The 20,661-nt window shown below is 40.8% G+C and overlaps 1 protein-coding gene across 1 annotated transcript in view; it reads left to right on the top strand.

Annotated features, from left to right (window-relative positions):
* PRKAR2A (protein kinase cAMP-dependent type II regulatory subunit alpha) overlaps positions 1 to 13,613 on the top strand; it is a 91,120-nt gene extending 77,507 nt beyond the window's left edge. Inside the window, exons 7-11 of the mRNA XM_083493014.1 lie at positions 1,570 to 1,671; positions 2,502 to 2,576; positions 3,711 to 3,776; positions 6,099 to 6,237; positions 9,274 to 13,613. Of these exons, the coding sequence (XP_083349140.1) occupies positions 1,570 to 1,671; positions 2,502 to 2,576; positions 3,711 to 3,776; positions 6,099 to 6,237; positions 9,274 to 9,407 (516 nt within the window). The 3' untranslated portion in view covers positions 9,408 to 13,613. The remainder of the gene's footprint in view (positions 1 to 1,569; positions 1,672 to 2,501; positions 2,577 to 3,710; positions 3,777 to 6,098; positions 6,238 to 9,273) is intronic.
* Positions 13,614 to 20,661: the final 7,048 nt, after the last annotated feature.

Genomic DNA, 20,661 nt, shown 5'->3' with positions numbered 1-20,661 from the left:
ATGTGAGTTTATTGATTAGAGGAGGGCAAAACAAAAGGTAGCATTTTATTCCAGATACCTTATCAGATGCATGATGTTACTTGTGAATCCCTTTTAAAAACGAGTGTCCAAAATGTTGAAGAGAAATGAAAACAGCTTCACTGCCCATGCCCTCGACATGTTTGTTTCTTGGACATAAACTAGGTTTCTCCTTGAATATCTGCATTGCTTTCCGCTTCCCAGAGATTCTCTCTCCCATGCCTCTTTCCTTTCTCGAAATGCTGCCATCATGTTGGAGCAGCTTTCTCAATTACCTTACTTTGTCTCACAGCTGCTTATTAGGCCCTGGGGGCATTCTTGAATGACAGGCTCTCCCCACCACTGCCATACACTAGAGAAATTAAACATGAGCGGCATTGCAAGCCTGAGCTGACAAAAATGGGAAACTGAATTACTGTTTTCTGTAGTTATTGCACAGCCATTACAGATTCTGTCTTCTCTTGCCCCAGTGTACAGTTTACTGTTTCTGGAAAGATAACATAGCTATATATCCAGCTGCAAACGAATTCTTCCTTTCCAAACATATTAAGACACTCTTTTCTTTATCCAAGCAGTTGTTTTTGTTTCAGAGATTGGCTGTTTTCAGAATAATTTCCCTTTATGTTTTATTTCCAGGGCTGCAGTTCCATGATATTTGAGTGCATTTTCTTAATGTAATTATCAGTAACTAGGAAAGCAAGTTTGAGCTGGTCTTTTCAGGAGTTTATGTATTTCAGGGTTTTATATATTGCTTAATATTGAGAATTTCTAAGTGGTGTACATAAAATGTTAAAAAATGTTAAAAGAATAACAGTATGGCGTTAAGGCAGAGATAATAAACGTGGTGCAGGTTTCTCATTTGTTTGATTTTTACGCTTAATATATATTTACTCCGCCCACCCCAAATTGTCTCCATCATCCATCCCACCTAGCTGCATCTGAGATGGTGATGCTCCCTCCATTATTGTGGCTGAGATAACTTGCCACTTGGCTTTTCTCCTCCCAGCATACTCCTGTGCAGTGGACATTGGGCCTGAATTTAATTTCCTCTTCCTTTTCTATCCCTTTCCCTTAATGTATTGCTTTTATCAAATGACAAGCTGCCATCTTAAACTGTGAACTGCCTTATGTGTATTTGCAGAAAGGTTGGCAAATTTCATGTGGACATTTTAATTCCATATTTGGTATGCAGCTAATGGGTCCTTGTGAGCTGAGCTAAATAAATGTTTGCTCATTTTCAGCAAGCAGTTTTTGAATGTATCCTCTCTGCATCAGTCAAAGTGCATGTAGAGAAACCAGGTTAGGAAAGAGCCACTTCCCCCTCTCTTCCTGTTTCCTCTCCAGTATTAACATTACTGTGTGGACATTTCAAAAGCTAGTACCAGAGCCCTGACTAGCAAAAAAATGTGACCCTTCTTACAAAGAATTGAAACGTAATTATAACTTTACAGGAATGAGTTCCTTGTTTCAGTTGACATAGGTCCTTGTTTGACTAATTCAGATAGAAGTTGTCAGGGTAAATAACCTACACTTTAATGCTGCTTCTTAAAGGATCGAGTGACATTCAGAAGAATTATCGTGAAAAACAATGCAAGGAAAAGGAAGACGTATGAACTATTCATTGAGTCAGTGCCCATCCTTAAGTCACTGGAGGTAAAGTATTTTGTTGGAGGTGACCCATAAAGAATGATTAAAATTGATTTAGGGGCACTGCTATACTTAACTTTTCAGCATTGTAAATATTCGGTGGGTCGCTGAGCCTGCCAGGCTTGGCTAGGACTTGTAACAGCAACTCCTTTAGAACTGTGCTGTTATTTCTACATTAACTATTTCAGCCAGCCTTGCTACTCGTCTGGCAAATTGTCCCAAGGTGAGGAAAGGACAAATTATGCAGGACAAACTATGCCGAGCTATCGAGGCTTTGTGTGGCTCTGTTCCCACTATTAAAGGGGTTCTAATGGGAAAATGCTAATGGAACCTTCAGAATGATGACTTGAGCTAACTGGCAGCTTGCGAAATGCTGTCACCAAGAGCTGCATGCGTGGTTCTCCCTATTGCCTTTCTAGTTACTAATTTAAAATGAAGGCAAAAGAGCTCTACATGGCGCTTTTGTGGTTGTCACTGCTGTTTCTCTTTGGCTTCCAGGTATACTAGAAGCAACAACAGGCATCAATTGCTGTGTCCAGTTTCATGATGTGGGGAGGGATGGAGAAGCAGATTTCCTTTGAGCTGTCAGAACTAAGGGAAGCAGTGGAAGAAGTAGGGTCGAGAGCAAGCATGGGTGACAAAAACAGTGAATGGGTGAACAGCCTATTGGCCATAAACTGCAATGCTGTTTTGGACAAAGCTATGCAAATAATACTGTGGGAAGGGTTTAACATATCCACATATGGACACTTTGGTCACCTTGTTACAGCATTTGGTTAGGTTATGCCGGAGGAAGGATTATGGGAGGTGGAATTCATTTTCTCTTTCTGTTCCAGCCTTCAGAGCGAATGAAAATTGTTGATGTAATAGGGGAGAAAACGTTTCAAGATGGGGAACGTATTATTGCTCAGGTATGTGGACACCGTTCTTCCACACCACACTCGTCTCATAATGTCAGGTTTAGCTTGACTTCATTATCAGCATGAACTGTTCTTCCCTGTTTTAGCTGATCATACCTACTTATGTTACCCAAACCAGCATACAGAAAGTAAAATGAATATAAGCCTTTAAGGTGACTGGTGTTCGGGTTTTAAGCAATGTGGCCATTTATGTGCACCTTTCTTCTTTCCTTGAACAAAGTGCTGTGGTATTGCTGTGGCACTTCATGGTTCTGCTGATGTACTTATTTGTCATTCAACCTGGATCTTTTATTTTCCATCTATGCTGTTGTTTGCATTTTATAAGAACTACTCCGGAACTTAGGGACGCGGGTGGTGCTGTGGGTTAAACCACAGAGCCTAGGATTTGCCGATCAGAAGGTCGGCGGTTCGAATCCCCGCGACAGGGTGAGCTCCCGTTGCTCGGTCCCTGCTCCTGCCAACCTAGCAGTTCGAAAGAACGTCAAAGTGCAAGTAGATAAATAGGTACCGCTCTGGCGGGAAGTTAAACGGCGTTTCCGTGCGCTGCTCTGGTTCGCCAGAAGCGGCTTAGTCATGCTGGCCACATGATCCGGAAGTTGTACGCTGGCTCCCTCAGCCAATAAAGCGAGATGCGCGCTGCAACCCCAGAGTCGGTCATGACTGGACCTAATGGTCAGGGGTCCCTTTACCTTTACCTTACTCCGGAACTTAGCACAATTGTGATTTGATGCCAGTATTTGTACCAGTGATACTTTGAATTGGAATTCCCTCCCCCCATGCAACTTAGGGAAATTTATATCAGAAAATGCCCCAGAGAGAGATAATTTAGTATGTTTATGTGTATTTAGTAAACAAAGAGTGGCTGGGGAAACCCAGCCAGATGGGCAGGGTATAAATAATAAATTATTATTATTATTATTATTATAGCTAACAACTTCAAAACCGTTAAGCTTGTCTAATATTTGATTTGCACATGGCATCCACTTGTTGTTACTAATGAACTTATGAAACTGAAATTATTCAGTGAAACAATAAAGCAGTTGCAACACCGCCACCCAAGTCAGTGGGCTGAACAGGGTTTCAGAAAACGAAAACAAATCTGAAAACAACTTCTTGTCTCCACAGGGTGATAAGGCAGACAGCTTTTACATTGTAGAATCTGGTGAAGTAAAGATCTTGATTAAAAGCAAGGTGAGTCCAAATACGCTGTGGTGCTGATTGGTTAAAATTTAGTAAATTCAAATATCAAGAAAAACGACCAGTAAAAAGCAATCATTTTCAAGAATCTTGCTATAAGAACTGCTCCTTATTTTACTCTAAAGTTACTATTGGGGTGGGAGGGTGGAGCAGGGAAGCAATTGTGTGAAGGTATTAACAGTTTCTTAGAATGCCGAAAGTTCATGTAGGCTGTGAGCAAGACCACTGCAAAGCCTTAAAGCTGTGAATTGCCATAGTTAGAAACATACATTGGTAAGAAAATCTAAGTTATCCTGTTGTGAAAAGGAATCCCTTTGACATTATATATGTATCTTTAAAGAAAGTACAGACTAGATTGTTGTTGTTTTTTAAACAAACAAACAAGCCTAAAAATCTCTTTCCATGGGAAGAAGAGGTTTGCTCTCCCTCTTCTGCATTCACTTTGCTTACGGTCTGTGTTAGTTTGGTTATAATTTCCAGTTGTGGAATTGCCTTTGCTAGTGAATTCTCAAGACTTAATATTATAGGGGGAAATGCACTGAGAAATTGCTGTTGCTTCCGTGTTACCTTGCACACAAATGGATTTGTGAAAATGTGTTTAAAATAAAGCAGTTAATATGCATTTGAATGGGAAAAGGTTAATGTACAGTACCAGGGAGAGAGTTCAGGGCTAATCTACAGAGAATGTCATTTTTGTGCAGCAATGTTCTCTGTGTAGGAATGAGACATACACACTTACGTGTGAACAATCCATGCATGTGTCTCTTGTCACAAAACATATTCGAGACATACATTTTTATATGCACATTTTCTACACATAGCTTTCTTAATTAGTTTCACCTTACAGAAATACTTTTAGTATAAGAAGGAAAGTTACGTTTGAAATGGTATTAAAAATACATAGGAATTGTCCTATGTGAATTGGTCATTTAAATGCATTGTAAAGGAAATAATATACTATAAGTGACAGAAAACCATGGGGCTGGTTCACATACAGCTACCCTTCTGAAATTTGGCAGTATTTATCCCTTCAGAAGGGGCTACCAAGCCTGCAAATGTAATCTCATTTAGTAATTTTTTTTAAAAAATGGTGTGTGTGTGTTCAACTTATATATACCCAGCACAAAAACTCCTGGATCAATTTGTGTGGAAATTAGCATAATAATAATACTTTTGTTGTCAGTGTACAACCTGCGTACAATGAAATTAACCGATGTTTTATCTTGCCAGGCGCAGCTAATATGCCTGCAACTTTTATCCAATCCATTTTTTAATTTCTCAAAATAGTGATTAGGTATGATTTTCCTGAATCTGGTTTGAAATTCAGATCTGAATCACACAGATGCTAAATAGGTCTTGAGTTAAATTGGGCTGTTTTCTGAAGCACTGAAACAGGGTCCAGACCAAAGCTTATGGCTTGTGCACATCTCTTGTTAAAAGCTCAGTGTTCTTAGATTGTTGCATTGTAATCTACAGACAAGAGAAAGGAGGAAGTGTTTGTACAGCAGAGAGGAGGAGAGAGGGTGTGCATGAACCCATCTCCCACTCCTACTGTTAAATCTGCTTTGGGCCACCATGCCAAAAGTTTTTCATATAAATTATACCGTATGCTGACAGTCACAATGTACCTTGGCTATCAACAAAATATATTATGTTTCCTAATGGAGCAGTATTAGAATGCAGTCAACAAAAATGCAATTTTCAATACCTTAGTGCTTTGCCTTCTCAGCAGTGCACTTATTGCTTTTGAGTGAAATCCATGTTCACATTATGCAGCTGCAGAGATCTTTTGAGGGGTCAAAGCCTCTTGTTAAGTCAGCCTTGATGTAAGTAGATAGGCGATAGCTGAGAGAACTACTGTGCAAATAGTATGCTAGAACACCCAGAAATTGCCTCTTACAGTGGCACTTTCCCTTAGAGAACCTGTTGTACTTTAATTCCTCCAAACATAACTGTACAGAATCCTCTAGCTAACAGTGAAATCTATCAATAGTTTCAATATCAATTTAATAATATTTTTTAGAAAACGGTTGTCATTGTATGGGTCCTAGCTGGGCCGACCTCATTCCTCAGAGTCCTGCTGAAATAAATACTGTGTGTGCCAACTTTAAATGTATGTAGACCATGCTGCCTTCCAGCCTTCTTTGAGAGCAGAGTTTTACAGTGAGGGCACCACCACAGAAAAGGCTCTGTAGCTTGTGCTACTTCAGTCTGATAGCCATGGAATTGACAGCAGGGCACTCAAGTAGTGTCGCTGCATAGAAGGGTTTGAAGGGGAACAAGAATCACTTCTAAGTGTCAATGTTTCTAATGCAGACCGTCACAGGCAAGGACGCAAACCAAGAGGTGGAGATTGCTCGATGTGAAAAAGGACAGTATTTTGGAGAACTTGCACTTGTTACCAACAAACCCAGAGCAGCCTCTGCTTATGCAGTTGGGGAGGTCAAATGTTTAGGTAAGAACTCTTTCTCCTTGTATGTGTTCCTCCTGATCAAGTACCACCAGCAGCTCCATTTCCTCTACACTTCTGTTTGGATCCATAATCTTTTTGTTCAGGTACCTCATTATTATTATTACTTAAAGGTAAAGGTAAAGAGACCCCTGATCATTAGGCCCCGTCACGGATGACTCTGGGGTTACGGCGCTCATCTTGCTTTATTGGCTAAGGGAGCCGGCGTACAGCTTCCGGGACATGTGGCAGCATGACTAAGCCACTTCTGGCGAACCAGAGCAGCGCACGGAGGTGCCGTTTACCTTCCCGCTGGAGTGGTACCTATTTATCTACTTGCACTTCATGCTTTCGAACTGCTATGTTGGCAGGAGCAGGAACCAAGCAACGGGAGCTCACTCCGTCGCGGGGATTCGAACCGCCCACCTTCTGATCGGCAAGCCCTAGACTCTGTGGTTTAACCCACAGTGGCACCCACTTACTATTTATTAAATTTATATACCGCCCTTCATCAAGAGATTCCAGGGCGGTTCAAAGAATAAAATACCTTAGCAGCACCAGTGAGAAAATCAGTTCCATTGAGTTTCTAGCTCTTTTCCCTGTGAAGAAAATCTTGAAAAAATGTCAGCATCTTTCTTAAAGGGTCCGATATGTTATAATTGTGATGTTTGAGTTGACCCACTGCATAGCTTTTGGTGATCCAGCTGGTTAGAAGATTGCTAGCAAAAGGAGATGTGCTATGCAATGATTTGTTTCCAAGGACTTGTTTTCTTTCCTTGGCAAGTACCTGTGTTTAGGCCTGTTTACATAATTTGAATCTGAAGTGAAATTGAGGCCTTGATTTCTTCATCCAAGACGGTAACTTGGAAGTTCAGTCAGTGATGCCTAGTAAAATTAAAGTTTCCTGATTCGTCACTCTTGGGTGAATGACTACATTCGTTTCCATAATAGGAAGCAGTGAATGGACTTCAGTTTTATGGACAAATATGCTGACTTGTGAGTGAACCAAGTCAGTCGTAGATGGAATGAACACTCTGTAATTCCTTTCCAACATTATATTATTTATTATTTTAAACCAGCCACCAATTTAAAATCCCAGGGCAGTTTAAAGTAAATAAGTTAAAACAATAAAATTCAGGTTTACAACCATAAAAAGCAAAGAGTTAAGTTAACATTGATGAACAGCAATGCAGCTTTGTTAAAATAACAATACAAACCTCAGTGGTCTTTATAATAACCCTGACCTGAGCAATTATTTTCAAAAGCCGAGGTGAAAAGATAGTCTTTACTTGACACCCAAGGCCCTATAGTGAAGGGGTCATGTTAACCAACAGAGTTATCTAAGGATATCAGTATTTAGAAAGTTCCCTTGAAACTTTATTATCTGCTCAAGAGGAAGTGAGCTGTCATTTAAAATCAAGAATTGTAACTTCTAAGCAAATCCAGAGATTGTGGTTTATCACAAACTGATTATTTAAACTCGACAGTTTCATAACCCACAGTTTAGAGTGTGCTTGTTTTGAAACTAGACTAGAGTTTGTGATATACCACACCATTGTTTCACATGGCGTAGCAAGTAGTCTGTGAAACTGAAACTAAATGCTTGTGAAATCCCTCTGCCTGTGCAGAGGAAAGTGTGTGAGCCTAAAACTTCACTTGGGCTTCCAGATCATGCACATAGCACTAAACCTTGGTCTAGAATTATGTTTGAACACAGCCACTCCACATCACAACTGTTGAGTCTCACTAGTGTCCTATTCAGATAAAGGTGTACCCCCGGCTAGAACATAACCAGCGTTCCTGTGGCTTCATGTTGCACAGGAAGATCAGTAGTGGCAGGCAAGCCAACATTCAGGGTCCTTGATATTCTTGAATTGCTTAAAATGCTTCTAAGGAACTCTGGTGTTCTCCAGAACACATTTATTAAATCCTCTGACTGCAGAATGGAGAGAAGGCAAAACGAATGGGTACCTGTTGGTTTTGTAACAAAGTGGTTTCCAAATTTCTTGATGTGTTTTACGTTTTGGGGATAAAGCAACCTAGAATTATATACTTAAATCACGGGATATCCTAGTTGAAATCAGTTCCTTCCAGTTTGCTTCAAAATCTGACAGGGCGTTCAGTTTCATTTTTATTTTGTAAATTTATATCCTACTCAGCTATGTTAAAAAAAGAATTCCAGGGTTGTTTACAGTACAGTGATAAAATTATAAAACAGCTGAAATCTAAAAGAGCAATATTAACAGAGTTTCCATAAAAGATTAAGAAGCCTGGTGTCCAGAAGACATTAAGGGAGACAACAAGAAGGTCGTCTCTTGCCATCAGTAAGTTTCAGTCAAATACACAAGCGACAAAGGCCTCTTGCTCACGCTCCCTACCAATGATACTGGAGGCATACTGTTTTCAGAAAAGTTGCTCTCCAGTTTGGCTCTGTGTTTGCTTGGGTAGTTATATTGGTGAGAAGTTTGGAAACCAGCTTGTTAACAGATCTGACTTGTTCTCATTGGCTTTGTTTTCTGTTCCTTCTGCTGGATGCGGCCTACCATCTAGAATTAGAAGCATTTATGGAATAGCCTTGGGATCCACAGTAAATAGCAATACCAGGCAAAAGTTTGCTGTCTGTGAAAAGTGGTTTCCCTTGAAATGATCTGATCTGGAAAGGATCCATCCTTCGGATCAACTGTGCCACTTTCCTTCTGTCCCTGCGACTTACCATGCTGCTGATGCAGCAGTCCAAACCATTAACAGCAACAACAACAACAACAAAAACAAATTTATTATTTATACCCCGCCCATCTGACTGGGCTCAGCGACTCTGGGCGGCTCCCAACAGAAATTAAAAACACGATAAAACATCAAACATTAAAAACTTCCCTAAAACAGGTGGCTGCTCTTGGAGCAACCATAAAAACATCAAGGAACAATATCTCCCTGTTTTCCTGGTTGACTTGTTCTACTTCCAGTTTTCTTTGGAGGTGCAGGTGGGGCCGGGGATTTCCCTTGAAGTCTATTTTGATGCATTCTTTCCATGTCTCCCTGCAGTTATGGATGTGCAAGCATTCGAAAGGTTACTTGGGCCCTGCATGGACATTATGAAGAGGAATATAACCCATTACGAAGAGCAGCTGGTAGCGTTGTTTGGTTCTAGCTTGGACCTGACCCATCCAGGCAACTAGGCACAGAGTACCTTAGTGCCTTCTCAGTTCAAGACACAGAAAAGTCTCCTATTAGCAACAGCGCAGCACCACACAAATGAAAGAAGGACACTATGGGACAGTGGCTGTTGGTGTCTTCTTGGGCATTTTTTTTAGAAACCTACATAGGTCTCAGCACAGCTGGACAGGTCAAGGTTTGCTCCAGGCCTCTGCTTTGCTGCTGCTGAAATTTCATTATTAGACCTAGCTTACTGCTGAGTCTCTTAATCCTCCTTTCACTTTGCTTGATTCAGAATGGCATGTCTCTCCAACAATTCAAGTGCCTGATACGAAAGATGTGGAGCCCTCTTATTTGTTCTTGTTTAAAAAAAAATCATTGCGAGAGAAAACTTTGTAATTGTGATTTGGAATAGCAGGTGGCTCTTCCTCCTTTCAGGGACAGCTACCTCCTTACAGTATCTTCCTTTTGACGTTTCCTCCCCCCGACAGAGTATCAATCTGCTTTTAATACAGATGTTGTACTTGGATTTGAAATAGTTGATAATGTCAAGGGCATGGGAAGATTTCGGAGCTAGCGAGTTCTGAGGTTTCCCTGCCATCTGCTGCAAATAGCAGGTACTGCAGCTTCTAAGGCTTCTGGGTCCAAGGGTGGACCTACTCCAGCCGATGAATAATGAAGCAAAATACTGAATTCTGAGCAGTATCTAGCAGAAAACGGAATTGGGGTTTTTTTTATATTTTTAGGCTACAGTGAATTTGAATATTAGGTCAAGGGATCCAGTGGCCGGAAGTGTTGCAACAATATTGTCCTCCCAAAGTTGACCTGTTTTCTTGATTAAGACTTAATCTGCGGTCTGATGGGAAACAGAAGTGCGTAACCCAAGTTCCTGTTTGTGGGGATTCTTTACACACTTCAATTTTGCATGGCACTGCCCTGCGCAGAATCAGTTTTAATGCTCTTTTTTTTAAGGAGGGTTGGGTTTTTTTGTAACTTATATTTATGTACTTAAGGGGCTCCCTTCTACTGTAATATTTTACAGCATTCTTTAACAAAATTAGGTATATACTTTCCAGTTGCCGAGTCTGTTTGCGAAATCTTTTTTGGAAACTTACTTCAAACGAGAATGATTTCTTTTTTTTAAAAAAAAAAAGAAAGAAACCTAAAATGAAAAAAATCTCATTCCCTGAACAATTGATGTTGTGGCTGGAGGGATCTTTTGAGCTCAGATTCAGTTAACTACATTTCTCCAAAACACTTCCTAAGTCAGCAGCATTTTTTTAAAAAAGTATCTTCTTTCTATCTTACTGCTTACTTAAAATAATTAGCAACATCCAGTGATGTTCACCACCTGTGCGATGAAAATCTGCTTGCATACTAGAACTTGGGATTTTCTCTTCTCTTTTTATCCCTTGTGCACTCCCCCCAAAAATCTGCTCTGGCAATTCCCCCAACCCTCCGGAGCAGATTTTGGGAGAGAGGAAGGAAAAGCCCTGTTTCTTGTGGAGCCTCTTGCTCTCACTATATTTGATCTTGGCCAAAAATTTGGATTAAGTGTTATCCAAGTATTATATCTACAGCCATTAGATTTTAAAACAATTCTCTTTATTGCATTAGAAAGAACATTCTTAAGGAAAAAGTTTTGGAACCTGTAAGTAGTCATTTTGCTTTGACTATTTCATTATCAGTGTTTCTCAGTGTGTTATAAACATGACTATTTTGGAGAGAGATTTTCACTAATTATGGATTTGCAATGATAGATTAAAACCTTTTACTCATTGTGGCCCAGCCATTTAAACCTGAAATAATTCCACCATTCATAATTCCTCCTTCTTGGCAATGCCACAGATCTAAACCACAAATTAGCTCATAGTAGCCATTTCCCAATTTGCCTCATTTTTATGTTTTTACATTAGCAATTTAAGACATAATTTTTAATACGTTGTTGAATCAGGGAATGATACTGTACTAGCTTGAAGGCAAAAGGACTTTTTTAATGTAATGAAAGCCAATGGAAAAGACGTCCAAGCTCTGGTGATTGTATCCTGCGTTTCCTCCCCCAACACCTCCATTTCAGCCGTGCGTTCTCTGCTTGTAGGAGACAGGTTTGCTACAAAAGCCCAGAAGAAAAATATGCTTCATTCATCTTAAGATTTTACACCAAAGATATTGTTTTTCATTGTAGGATTTTCAGTGTGTAAACTTCTTTTAGGTTGTGGATCTAATTAAGGGGATTGGTTGAAAAAGGTCACTGTGGAGCCTTTGTAAGCTGAGTTGAGCAGGTATGCATTCAAGCCATTCTCAAGTTTCCCTTAAGATTTTGTCAAATTTCAGGTGAGCCAAATTCCTTCTAGACCCACAGTTCCAGCCAGTAGAGGCCTTCCCTTCTTATGCTGAGCACTTATTCACTGGAACCCTGCAAGCGTTTGTCTCTGTCCTATATAACATTGCTTTATAGTTCTTAACACGTTACTCAAAATGGCACCTTCTCAACCTGGCCAAGCTGAAGTTCTGGGGTTCTGTTAGAGTTTTGTAGAGGATTCTGCTGCATTAGAAAGAAAAGACAGGGAAGGGAAATGGCTTTACAGGAAGTAGAGTGGGTGAGGGCCAGGCTAGCTATACTGATCTATAGACTACCTGCTGAAAATTATTTTCTATACTTTAATGAAAGCAGGCAAGTTGAAGGGCTCAAATGCACAATCCCAAAATTGGACGTTCCTTTTTGTGCAAAACTGATTTATCTCCGTGTGTTTATGGATGGTGGACTGGTCATATGACTCACTATCAAGAGCCACAGTTTTCTGGTGTTCCTGTGATAAGTTGTGTGGGAATTCCAGCTGAACATTCAAGGAGGACAGTCTTCTTTCTTTGGCTGGATTTAAACGCAAGTCCAGTTTGTAGCCGTGTGGATTGCTCCTTGCACTGAAGACATCAACATTACTTTTAAAATGAGCCAATTTTTATATGTCTGAGTGGTAATGATTTGGCTATTTGTAAAATGATGTATTGTGAAATACTTAGAGTGAAAGATACTTGGACGAATCATGTTGACACCTACTATTTCCCCTTCATGCCTCCGTCCCCAGTCTCCCTGGAGTCTAGCAATATTGACCGAGAGTGGTTCAGCTCCCATTTTTTGATCACTGCTTTACCATAGCTGCATTAACTCCTTATGACATTTGAACGTATTTTGAGAATTTTGTTTCTGCTTCTGGTATTGCTCTTTATCAAGGGGGGAAAGAAATCTGCGAATAGTTTGCGTATGATCACTGGTGATGTCTAGCTTTAATAAGAGAACTCGGCAGCAAAGTGACTAATGAGAGTGATATCTCTTCATATGGTCCTTTTTTAAAACAACAACACCAACAACACAGCTTTCTGCTTGTCATTTTTGAGGCTGGTAGGAAGAGCTTACAGTGTCCCTGTGTTATACTTCTGTTAATGTCACAGCACAAATTTCACTAAATGTATGTAAGAAATGAAATGTTGCTATGTGAAGTGCAGGTTTGCAGAGGAGAAAAGGTAACCCCCTTTAAATGCCATTTTCTTTTCAGTTGTTATTGACATGTATTTGTATACTAGTCTTGCCAAAAATACAACTTTTCTGGGTCTGGCCCCCCCGTTATATTTTGTTGTGAGTACTGCTGGTGAAGTCAGTGTGTTCCAGTTGCTCAACCACATGATTCATTTGAAGAGGCCTTCTCTCTGTGTGGTTTCTCCCTGTACAGGCTGTAGGGCTATGTCGCGCCTTGATCACCCAGGAAGCAGAAAACAGTCCCTAATCTCTTAGGCACGTGGCACAAATTTTCTGAGCCTATCTAAATCTTAAACCATGTGCTATGAATGCTTTTCTCCGGTCACAAAGGTAATTTCAATTTTGCTTAAAAATGCTACCTCAAGGCTCCAAGTGCTGTAAATGTGTCTTGCCTGTGAGAATTCCACAAACTGGTTATGATAAGTTCTGTTGCATTAAGTATGTGGGATGTTCTCTTGGGTTTTTAAAATCTGTTGGGGAGGGGCCTGTTTTAACTCATTTTTACAGCTAATATTTGATTATTTTTTTTGTCCTTGTTTTGTTTTCAAAAAGTGTGGGCAGATTTGCAGAGGGATCAGTTCTTGCACTATAGTATTGCCCAAGGTGGGGGAGAGTACACCCGCCATATGAGATGCTGGTGGCAATCTGATCTGGGGTTTGACTACACTTCCGACTAATAAAACCTGACATGCCATGTCCAGCCTTCCTGATTACCTTCTTGTGTGTCTTCATCTGCTTTTCAAACTTCAGCGAACGTGATCCTTACCCACGCTTACAAATTAAGAGAGACAATTCAGCTTGAGCCATGTGCAGTACTGAATACAGGCAATACTGAAAGGTCATGGCTACTTGGGGCAGTAAGTCTTGAGGGGAGAGGAAGGACCGTTGCGTAGTGGAAGCAGGCATGCTTTGCATGCAGAGAAGGTCCCTAGTCAAATTCTTGGCATCTCCAGGTTAAAAAGTCTCAGGTGGCAGGTGCTAGGAAAGACCTTTCAGTCTGATATACACTGGGCAGTCATTGCCAGACAGAGTACATACTTCTGGGTTGGATGGACCAGTAGCCTGACCCAGTGCAGCCCTCCTGAGATCACTTGGATTGCAGGTCAGAAACAAGTGCTCAAATGCTCTTGCATGTCACACTCCTTGCAAACGGGAATCTAGCAGACAGGAAAAGCTGCATGGGCGGGGAATAAACAAAATTATTATTATTATTATTATTATTATTATTATTATTATTACTACTACAGTGGTGCCTCGCAAGATGAAATTAATCCGTTCCGCGAGTCTCTTCGTCTAGCGGTTTTTTCGTCTTGCGAAGCAACCCTATTAGCGGATTAGCGCTATTAGCAATTTAGCGGCTATTAAAGGCTTAGCGGATTAGCGGCTAAAAGGCTATTAGCGGATTAGAAAAAGGGGGGGGGGAGCGGAAAAAATCGGAACACTTGCAAGACATTTTTGTCTTGCAAAGCAAGCCCATAGGGAAAATCGTCTTGCGAAGCAGCTCAAAAACGGAAAACCCTTTCGTCTAGCGGGTTTTCCGTCTTGTGAGGCATTCGTCTTGCGGGGCACCACTGTATTATTATTTCTAGCCCCCACAGTCATAGAGACGCTTTCAAAAGTCAGTCTTGCACTACTCTCAACTTAGGTTGAACACCTGGCTTACTAACTCAATTGTTCTTCCTCAGACCCATTTTTTTACGTGTTACTTTCTCTCTCCAGAATTTGCATTTGGGTTTTTATGCCAGAGGAATCATTAAACTGTGCAGGTGGAATAACTCGTTCAGTGTCTGGCTAATAAATGAAGGTTACAGAACAGCAGATTTTTATTTTAGTTACAAATTTACTTGCAGGAGAAACTGCAGCTATTATAGAGGGTCGATTTATGAATCATAAGGTAATGTCTTACGCCACAATAAAAAAGGCATAAACCTCAGTGCATTAGAATCCACCAGCTGCATGAAATAATATCCTAAGTTGGGTGTGGGTGTGGGTGTTTCTGGTTGTTTGGCTGGCTGGCACCTGTCTGTCTCAAGAGAATGAAGAAGAAAAGTAAGCAGTAACATCAGAGAGGAAAGAAATGCAAAGAATAAAGGTGGTAATAATTACGTTAAAGTTTAATTTTGTTAAAAATTATTATTCACAATTCACAAAGCAACATTAACACGAACACCCTACCATTGGTTAGCTAATTAACACCTTTTGAGGATTAAAGACCATTTCCTTAGGCCACTGGGATGATAGAATTGAAATCTTGATAAATTGTAATTCACCAAATTCACCCTACAATCTTTCTCTGAAGTTCCTTTATTCAAGCATGACCACCTTAAGGTAAGTAACAGTATTCTGTGAGGTTGAAGCATTGTATGAATTTCGCCACAGATTGGACACTTGATTCTAGAGTCCTTGCCTTGAAAAGTTCAAATATTTGCAAACCAGTGGAAGATACCATTGTTCTTATTTGTTTAAAATTTTTCAGTCCCACCTTCCCACCACAATAAGTCCTGAAAGCAGTTGGTGACAGAGGAAAGCAGAATGTCAGAGAAGGATCTGAAATATTTTCCTTGAAGCTTGAATTTGTTTTATTCTGGATTGTTTTATTCGATATTTTATGTAAACAGGTTTGAGATTTGTTCTTTTAAATGCAAAGCAGCATAGAAATGAAATTAACAACAACAACAACAACAACAACCACAACAACAATCATCCTACAGGGGCGGGGAATGGCATCTAGACATTGCATTATGACGACTGTAACATAGGTTTAAGGTGCCATTAGATTGTATACAGTGGTACCTCGGGATGCGAACAGGATTCGATCCGGAGCCCCGTTCGCATCCTGAATGGAACGTAAGATGTGACTGTGTGTGCGCGCGCCGCGTTTTGCCGCTTCCACGCATGCGCGTGATGTCATTTTGAGCATCTGCATGAGCGCGAAACCTGGAAGTAACACTCTCCATTACTTCCGGTTTGCCACGGAGCGCAACCCAAAAGCGCTCAACCTGAAGCACATTCAACTCGGGGTATGACTGTACAGCGGTCCCTCGGGTTAAGTACTTAATTCGTTCCGGAGGTCTGTTCTTAACCTGAAACTGTTCTTAACCTGAAGCACCACTTTAGCTAATGGGGCCTTCTGCCACCGCGCCGCCGGAGCACGATTTCTGTTCTCATCCTGAAGCAAAGTTCTTAACCTGAGGTACTATTTCTGGCTTAGCAGAGTCTGTAACCTGAAGCATATGTAACCCAAGGTACCACTGTATCTGATTTTCTAACACTTTCCCCATATTTCCACATGGCATTGTTACAACATGAGGTATTCCCTACTTTAGCAAAAAGGCTGTTATACAATCTCTGATATGGCAAGAAATTGGTGCTCATTCTTCCTGCAGGTCAAGTTGTAGCATACAGATGGATGTTCTCAGCACCTGTCCTATAGCTGTGGGAAGCCTGTCCCAAAGAGGTTGTTGTGGGGCTTTCTTGTGGCGCTATACTGGTATGGACTGATATGCAGGAGTTAAGCCTATGGTTTTACAGAGCTGTTCTTTTTCACCCCAAGTCTTTTGGATGCAGTTGGGTTAGCCTAGTTCTGTTACAACCATCCTTGATCAATTCTGGGAGCAATTGTCAGTATGCCGCAGCCAATCAAATTTCCCGTTGATCAAAATACCGAGGATTCCCCCCCCCCCGTTTTTCATGTTTGTATAACCGAAGGTGCAAAATGTTCCAGGCAGCAGGTAATTGGGAATCAGCTTTTCCATTCTCATGACTTTCTTTCCAGGCTGATAAGAGACAAGAAACATTTATTGGCTCTGTAATGTACCCTTAAAAAAACCCCAACCACCATAAAATCGAAGAACAGATGGTTTTGATGGAATTAAGCTATTTTTAGCTCAAGACAAACAGAAAAGCAAAGTATAGGCTGGACTGGCATACACAACTTCCTTCACCCCTGTTTATAAAGCAGCATCAAGTTCATTCCAGTCCTATTTGGGCATTTTCCTAAAAATGCTTCTGTTGCACGTCTTGTCTTTCCATTGATGCCTCTGTATCAGAGCTGTCTCTGCATATGAATCTTACACCAGCCACCACCTCTCCTATGCTTGCATTAGATGCTGGAAAGCCAGGAGGAATCAAGTAGCGTTACATAACATGACGTGTTGTTATGCTGTGTGGCAAGAGGAACAGCACAGAAGGGCTGGGGAAGGATACCAACCTATTAACTTCCTCTTGAATATCTGCCTTTGATCCTTGTCCAACATAAGTGCTTTGTGTTGGCGGCCTAAACAATTCATTTGTCGTAGTAAGGGAGAGATACAGTGAAGGTTAGCTTGATAAACAGGAACCCTGAGGTATATTAAATGAATTTCAATTCATGCGTGATCCCTACTAATAGAGGGCAGCAAGCTCAGAGTTGTCATAGCCCTGTAGGTGGCAGCCAAATTGTGGAGTGTGTCTATCCTGTAATACTCCCGCTCTTTTCTTTTCCCCACCCAGGCTTCCTTCCTTCCTTTTAGAGCATAAGCACAGGGATTCAGTCACAGAATTATCAAAAACGTGTTATGGTACTTCCCCATTAGGTGGGGTCTACAAGAATTGGAGCATAAGTCAAAATGAAGGGGTGTAGGGATATGCTTATATTTTGTAACTGACCATATTGGAGGGGGCAAACACTGCTATCTATGCAAACTGCTTGTGCACTTAAGCCAGTATTTAACTAAGTGCTACTCAGAAGACCCATTGAAATGAACGAGCAGAACTCGCATTGAATACCACCCATATATTATAGTGCTTGTGGGAATGTTCAGGGTGGCAGGAGAGGATATATTGTTTATTAATATCCTTCCTAACTTGCGCTAGCAAGTTCCTTTACTTAGCAGAATTTACATTCCCCTTCTCACGCAGAGCAAAAAACTAGTTGCAAATTCGTGTGAGTTTCTTAAGACAATACACAATTCAATCTGGCCTGTCCACCACAGTCTTATTCATAAGCAATAAAAAGAAAGTTTACTCACGATCAGGCAGAGCACAGTGTGATCCCTGAAGGCAGACTTTAGGCTTAAAGTTACAAACGTATAAAAACACGTTTACCCCATAAGGGAGGTGACCTGAGGGACTGCTTAGCTGGCAGCCAGCAGTTCATTCCAGGAAGTTCGTAGGATGAAAAGAAGATGGAAAAGAGAGAGAGTGGCAGCATGCTTGTCCTTTTACCAGGTCTGGAAAGGTCACACCCACCCACTAGTCACATATGCAAGGAAGGATGCTCCAGGCCAGGAGGAAGGGGAAGTTTTGACTGGCTGGACCAAGCATTCCCTTGCATGTCCACTCTAGGAAAACAAGGAATGTTGTACTTGACTGCTCTCAGTGGATTACATCCCACAGTGCTGTGGGAGAAATTCAGCATGCTGCCAGAACAGTCCCATGGGCATAGTCAAGGCGGCAGCTGCCCCCCAAAATCAAGTCAATAAACAAAAAAACAACAACTGACCAATCACATCACAGATAGCTTGGTTCTTCCACCCCCAACATAAAGCCTGCCTATGCCCATTAACAGCCCACCCTTTCCTTCCTCTTCATGCCAATAGTGGGGGCATGGGAGGTAGAGAGGGAAAGCCTCATTACACTGAGCCTAATAGTAAGTTGCTGTGGGTTAGCAAGTTAGTAAGTAATAGTTGCTGTGAGCTCCTAGGGGAAGCAATATTTGAACTGAGGACATCTGGGTTTGTAGTTCATAACTTAGCTACTATGTTGTGAAGCTGTGACACCAGCATTACCCATTACTGCTTGCCAGTCACTTTGAATAATTTTCTTTTGATAACCTTTTTTAAGGCCACATTTTAATTTAGTACTGGCTGTGTGTCTCTTTGGGTTGTCTTGGGGAAGATGAAGCATCTAACAAATTTAATAATTAATAATAATTTTAAGCAAATTATAACCATCCCATGGCTTTGCATTCCTATTAACACGAGTAAGGACACTTTACATTGTGTGTGTGTGTGTTGGTTTTTTTGCAACACGACTTACCTGCCTTCACTTTCCGCCCTGAACCAAAAGAAAAACAACATTTTAATGAGTGCTTGCTTCTGTTGGCGGCATATTGCATTAAATGAGTTCATCAGTAATATTTAAACACTAGTTCAAAAGCCTTTGCACCAAATATGAATGTTCAAGTGGCATTTTGCAGAAAGCTGCAGTGATTGGTTATCTAATTGGTTAGATTGCTTTCTTGATTAAAAGGCTTTTACTGGATTAAATGTGTCATTGATCAAAAGAGTAGATGAAAGAGAAATGATTTGTTTATAATTATAGTACTTGGCACTAAATGGGAGTGTCATTCTAAGCAGGGTTCTTAAGCTCATTTAATTGTGAAAGTGTGACACCTGACATTTTGGAGTTGTTTGCACAGTGACCTAGTTTGCATATCATGATAAGGTTTATCATGTAGTAACCCTTGGGTTCCTCCCTGCTCCTCTTTCTTCTGTGACTGGAACAAGGACAGTAGACGCTTTCACTTTCGGTAAAACACAACTTCCCATTTTATCCAAACTGGGGATCATGAGTTAATGGTTGGTTTAAACAAACCAGCTTCATAACCCAAGGTTTGGAGTTGGCTTGTTTTGAAATCGATCAAAGTAGCATTGATCTACAATTCCAGATTCAGCTGGAACAGGAAGTCATGGTTTACTCAGAGTGAAACTAATAGCTCCTGCGTGCTTCTTCCCAGCCACAAAGGGAGGTGGAAGGGGGAGTGCAGGAATCTAAAGTTCAATTCAGCTGGTGGAAATCAGAATAAACCATGGTTAATTTGATGTGTGAACATGGCTGTGTACACGTGGTTGTTTTTCTGTAGTCATGTGTGATTGTGTGTTTTTAAGGGCTTTCAGATTCCTGCATTGCAGGGAGTTGTATCGGATGACCTTCAGGGTACCTTTCATCTCTACAGATTCTGTGATTCTATGGTCCTTGATTTGATAAATGCATTTTTAGAACTTTATTTTTCTTACATTAAATGAATAGATTTGTGTTGATTGAATTAAGTCTCAATTAACTCTCATTCATCGTTTTACCAAGTGGGTAACAATTTTCGCTACTTTTATATCTTACCTCTCTTCACATTCTGGTGGCCCTGGAAAATAAATGTTATGCAATGTGAATGGAGGTGATTGTAGAAACCTAAAACACAGCCTGGTTTTACTTAAAGATTCTGCATCCCAGCCGTTCCGCTTGTTTAGCTACTCTAGGACCCAAATTCACAATTAGAGATGGGGCATAATTTGCTTGAAATTGCTGCTTTTCTCCTTGATTTCTGTCATGGTCAGTGTTTGTCTTTCACTTGGCTAAAACTCAACTCTTGGGCTCCCATGTTGATTCTGCAAACTACATTTGACCACACCTCTCCCATACACCCTAAGACTCAACTAGAATCCAGTTTTAAAAATAGGGAGCTTTGCATGCAAAATCGATACACAGTCTTTTCAGTCCAGCCCTGGAATCTTACTTGGTTTGACAAAAAGAGATGTAGTGTCTTTCAGTAACAGAATAAGATGGGCAGGACTGTCACTGATGGCTAGCTTGCGCCTCTCCTACACTACCTAGTACAGTGGTACCTTGGTTTACAAACTTAATCCGTTCCAGAAGTCCGTTCTTAAACCAAAGCATTCTTAAACCAAGGCTTGCTTTCCCATAGCAGCGGGGGACTCGATTTACAAATGGAACACACTCAACAGGAAGCGGAACATGTTCTTATT

Source organism: Podarcis liolepis (genome assembly GCF_965112155.1).
Source record: "Podarcis liolepis genome assembly, chromosome: 2".
In the NCBI taxonomy this organism is placed as follows: Eukaryota; Metazoa; Chordata; class Lepidosauria; order Squamata; family Lacertidae; genus Podarcis; species Podarcis liolepis.
This window is presented reverse-complemented; position numbering and strand designations above follow the sequence as displayed.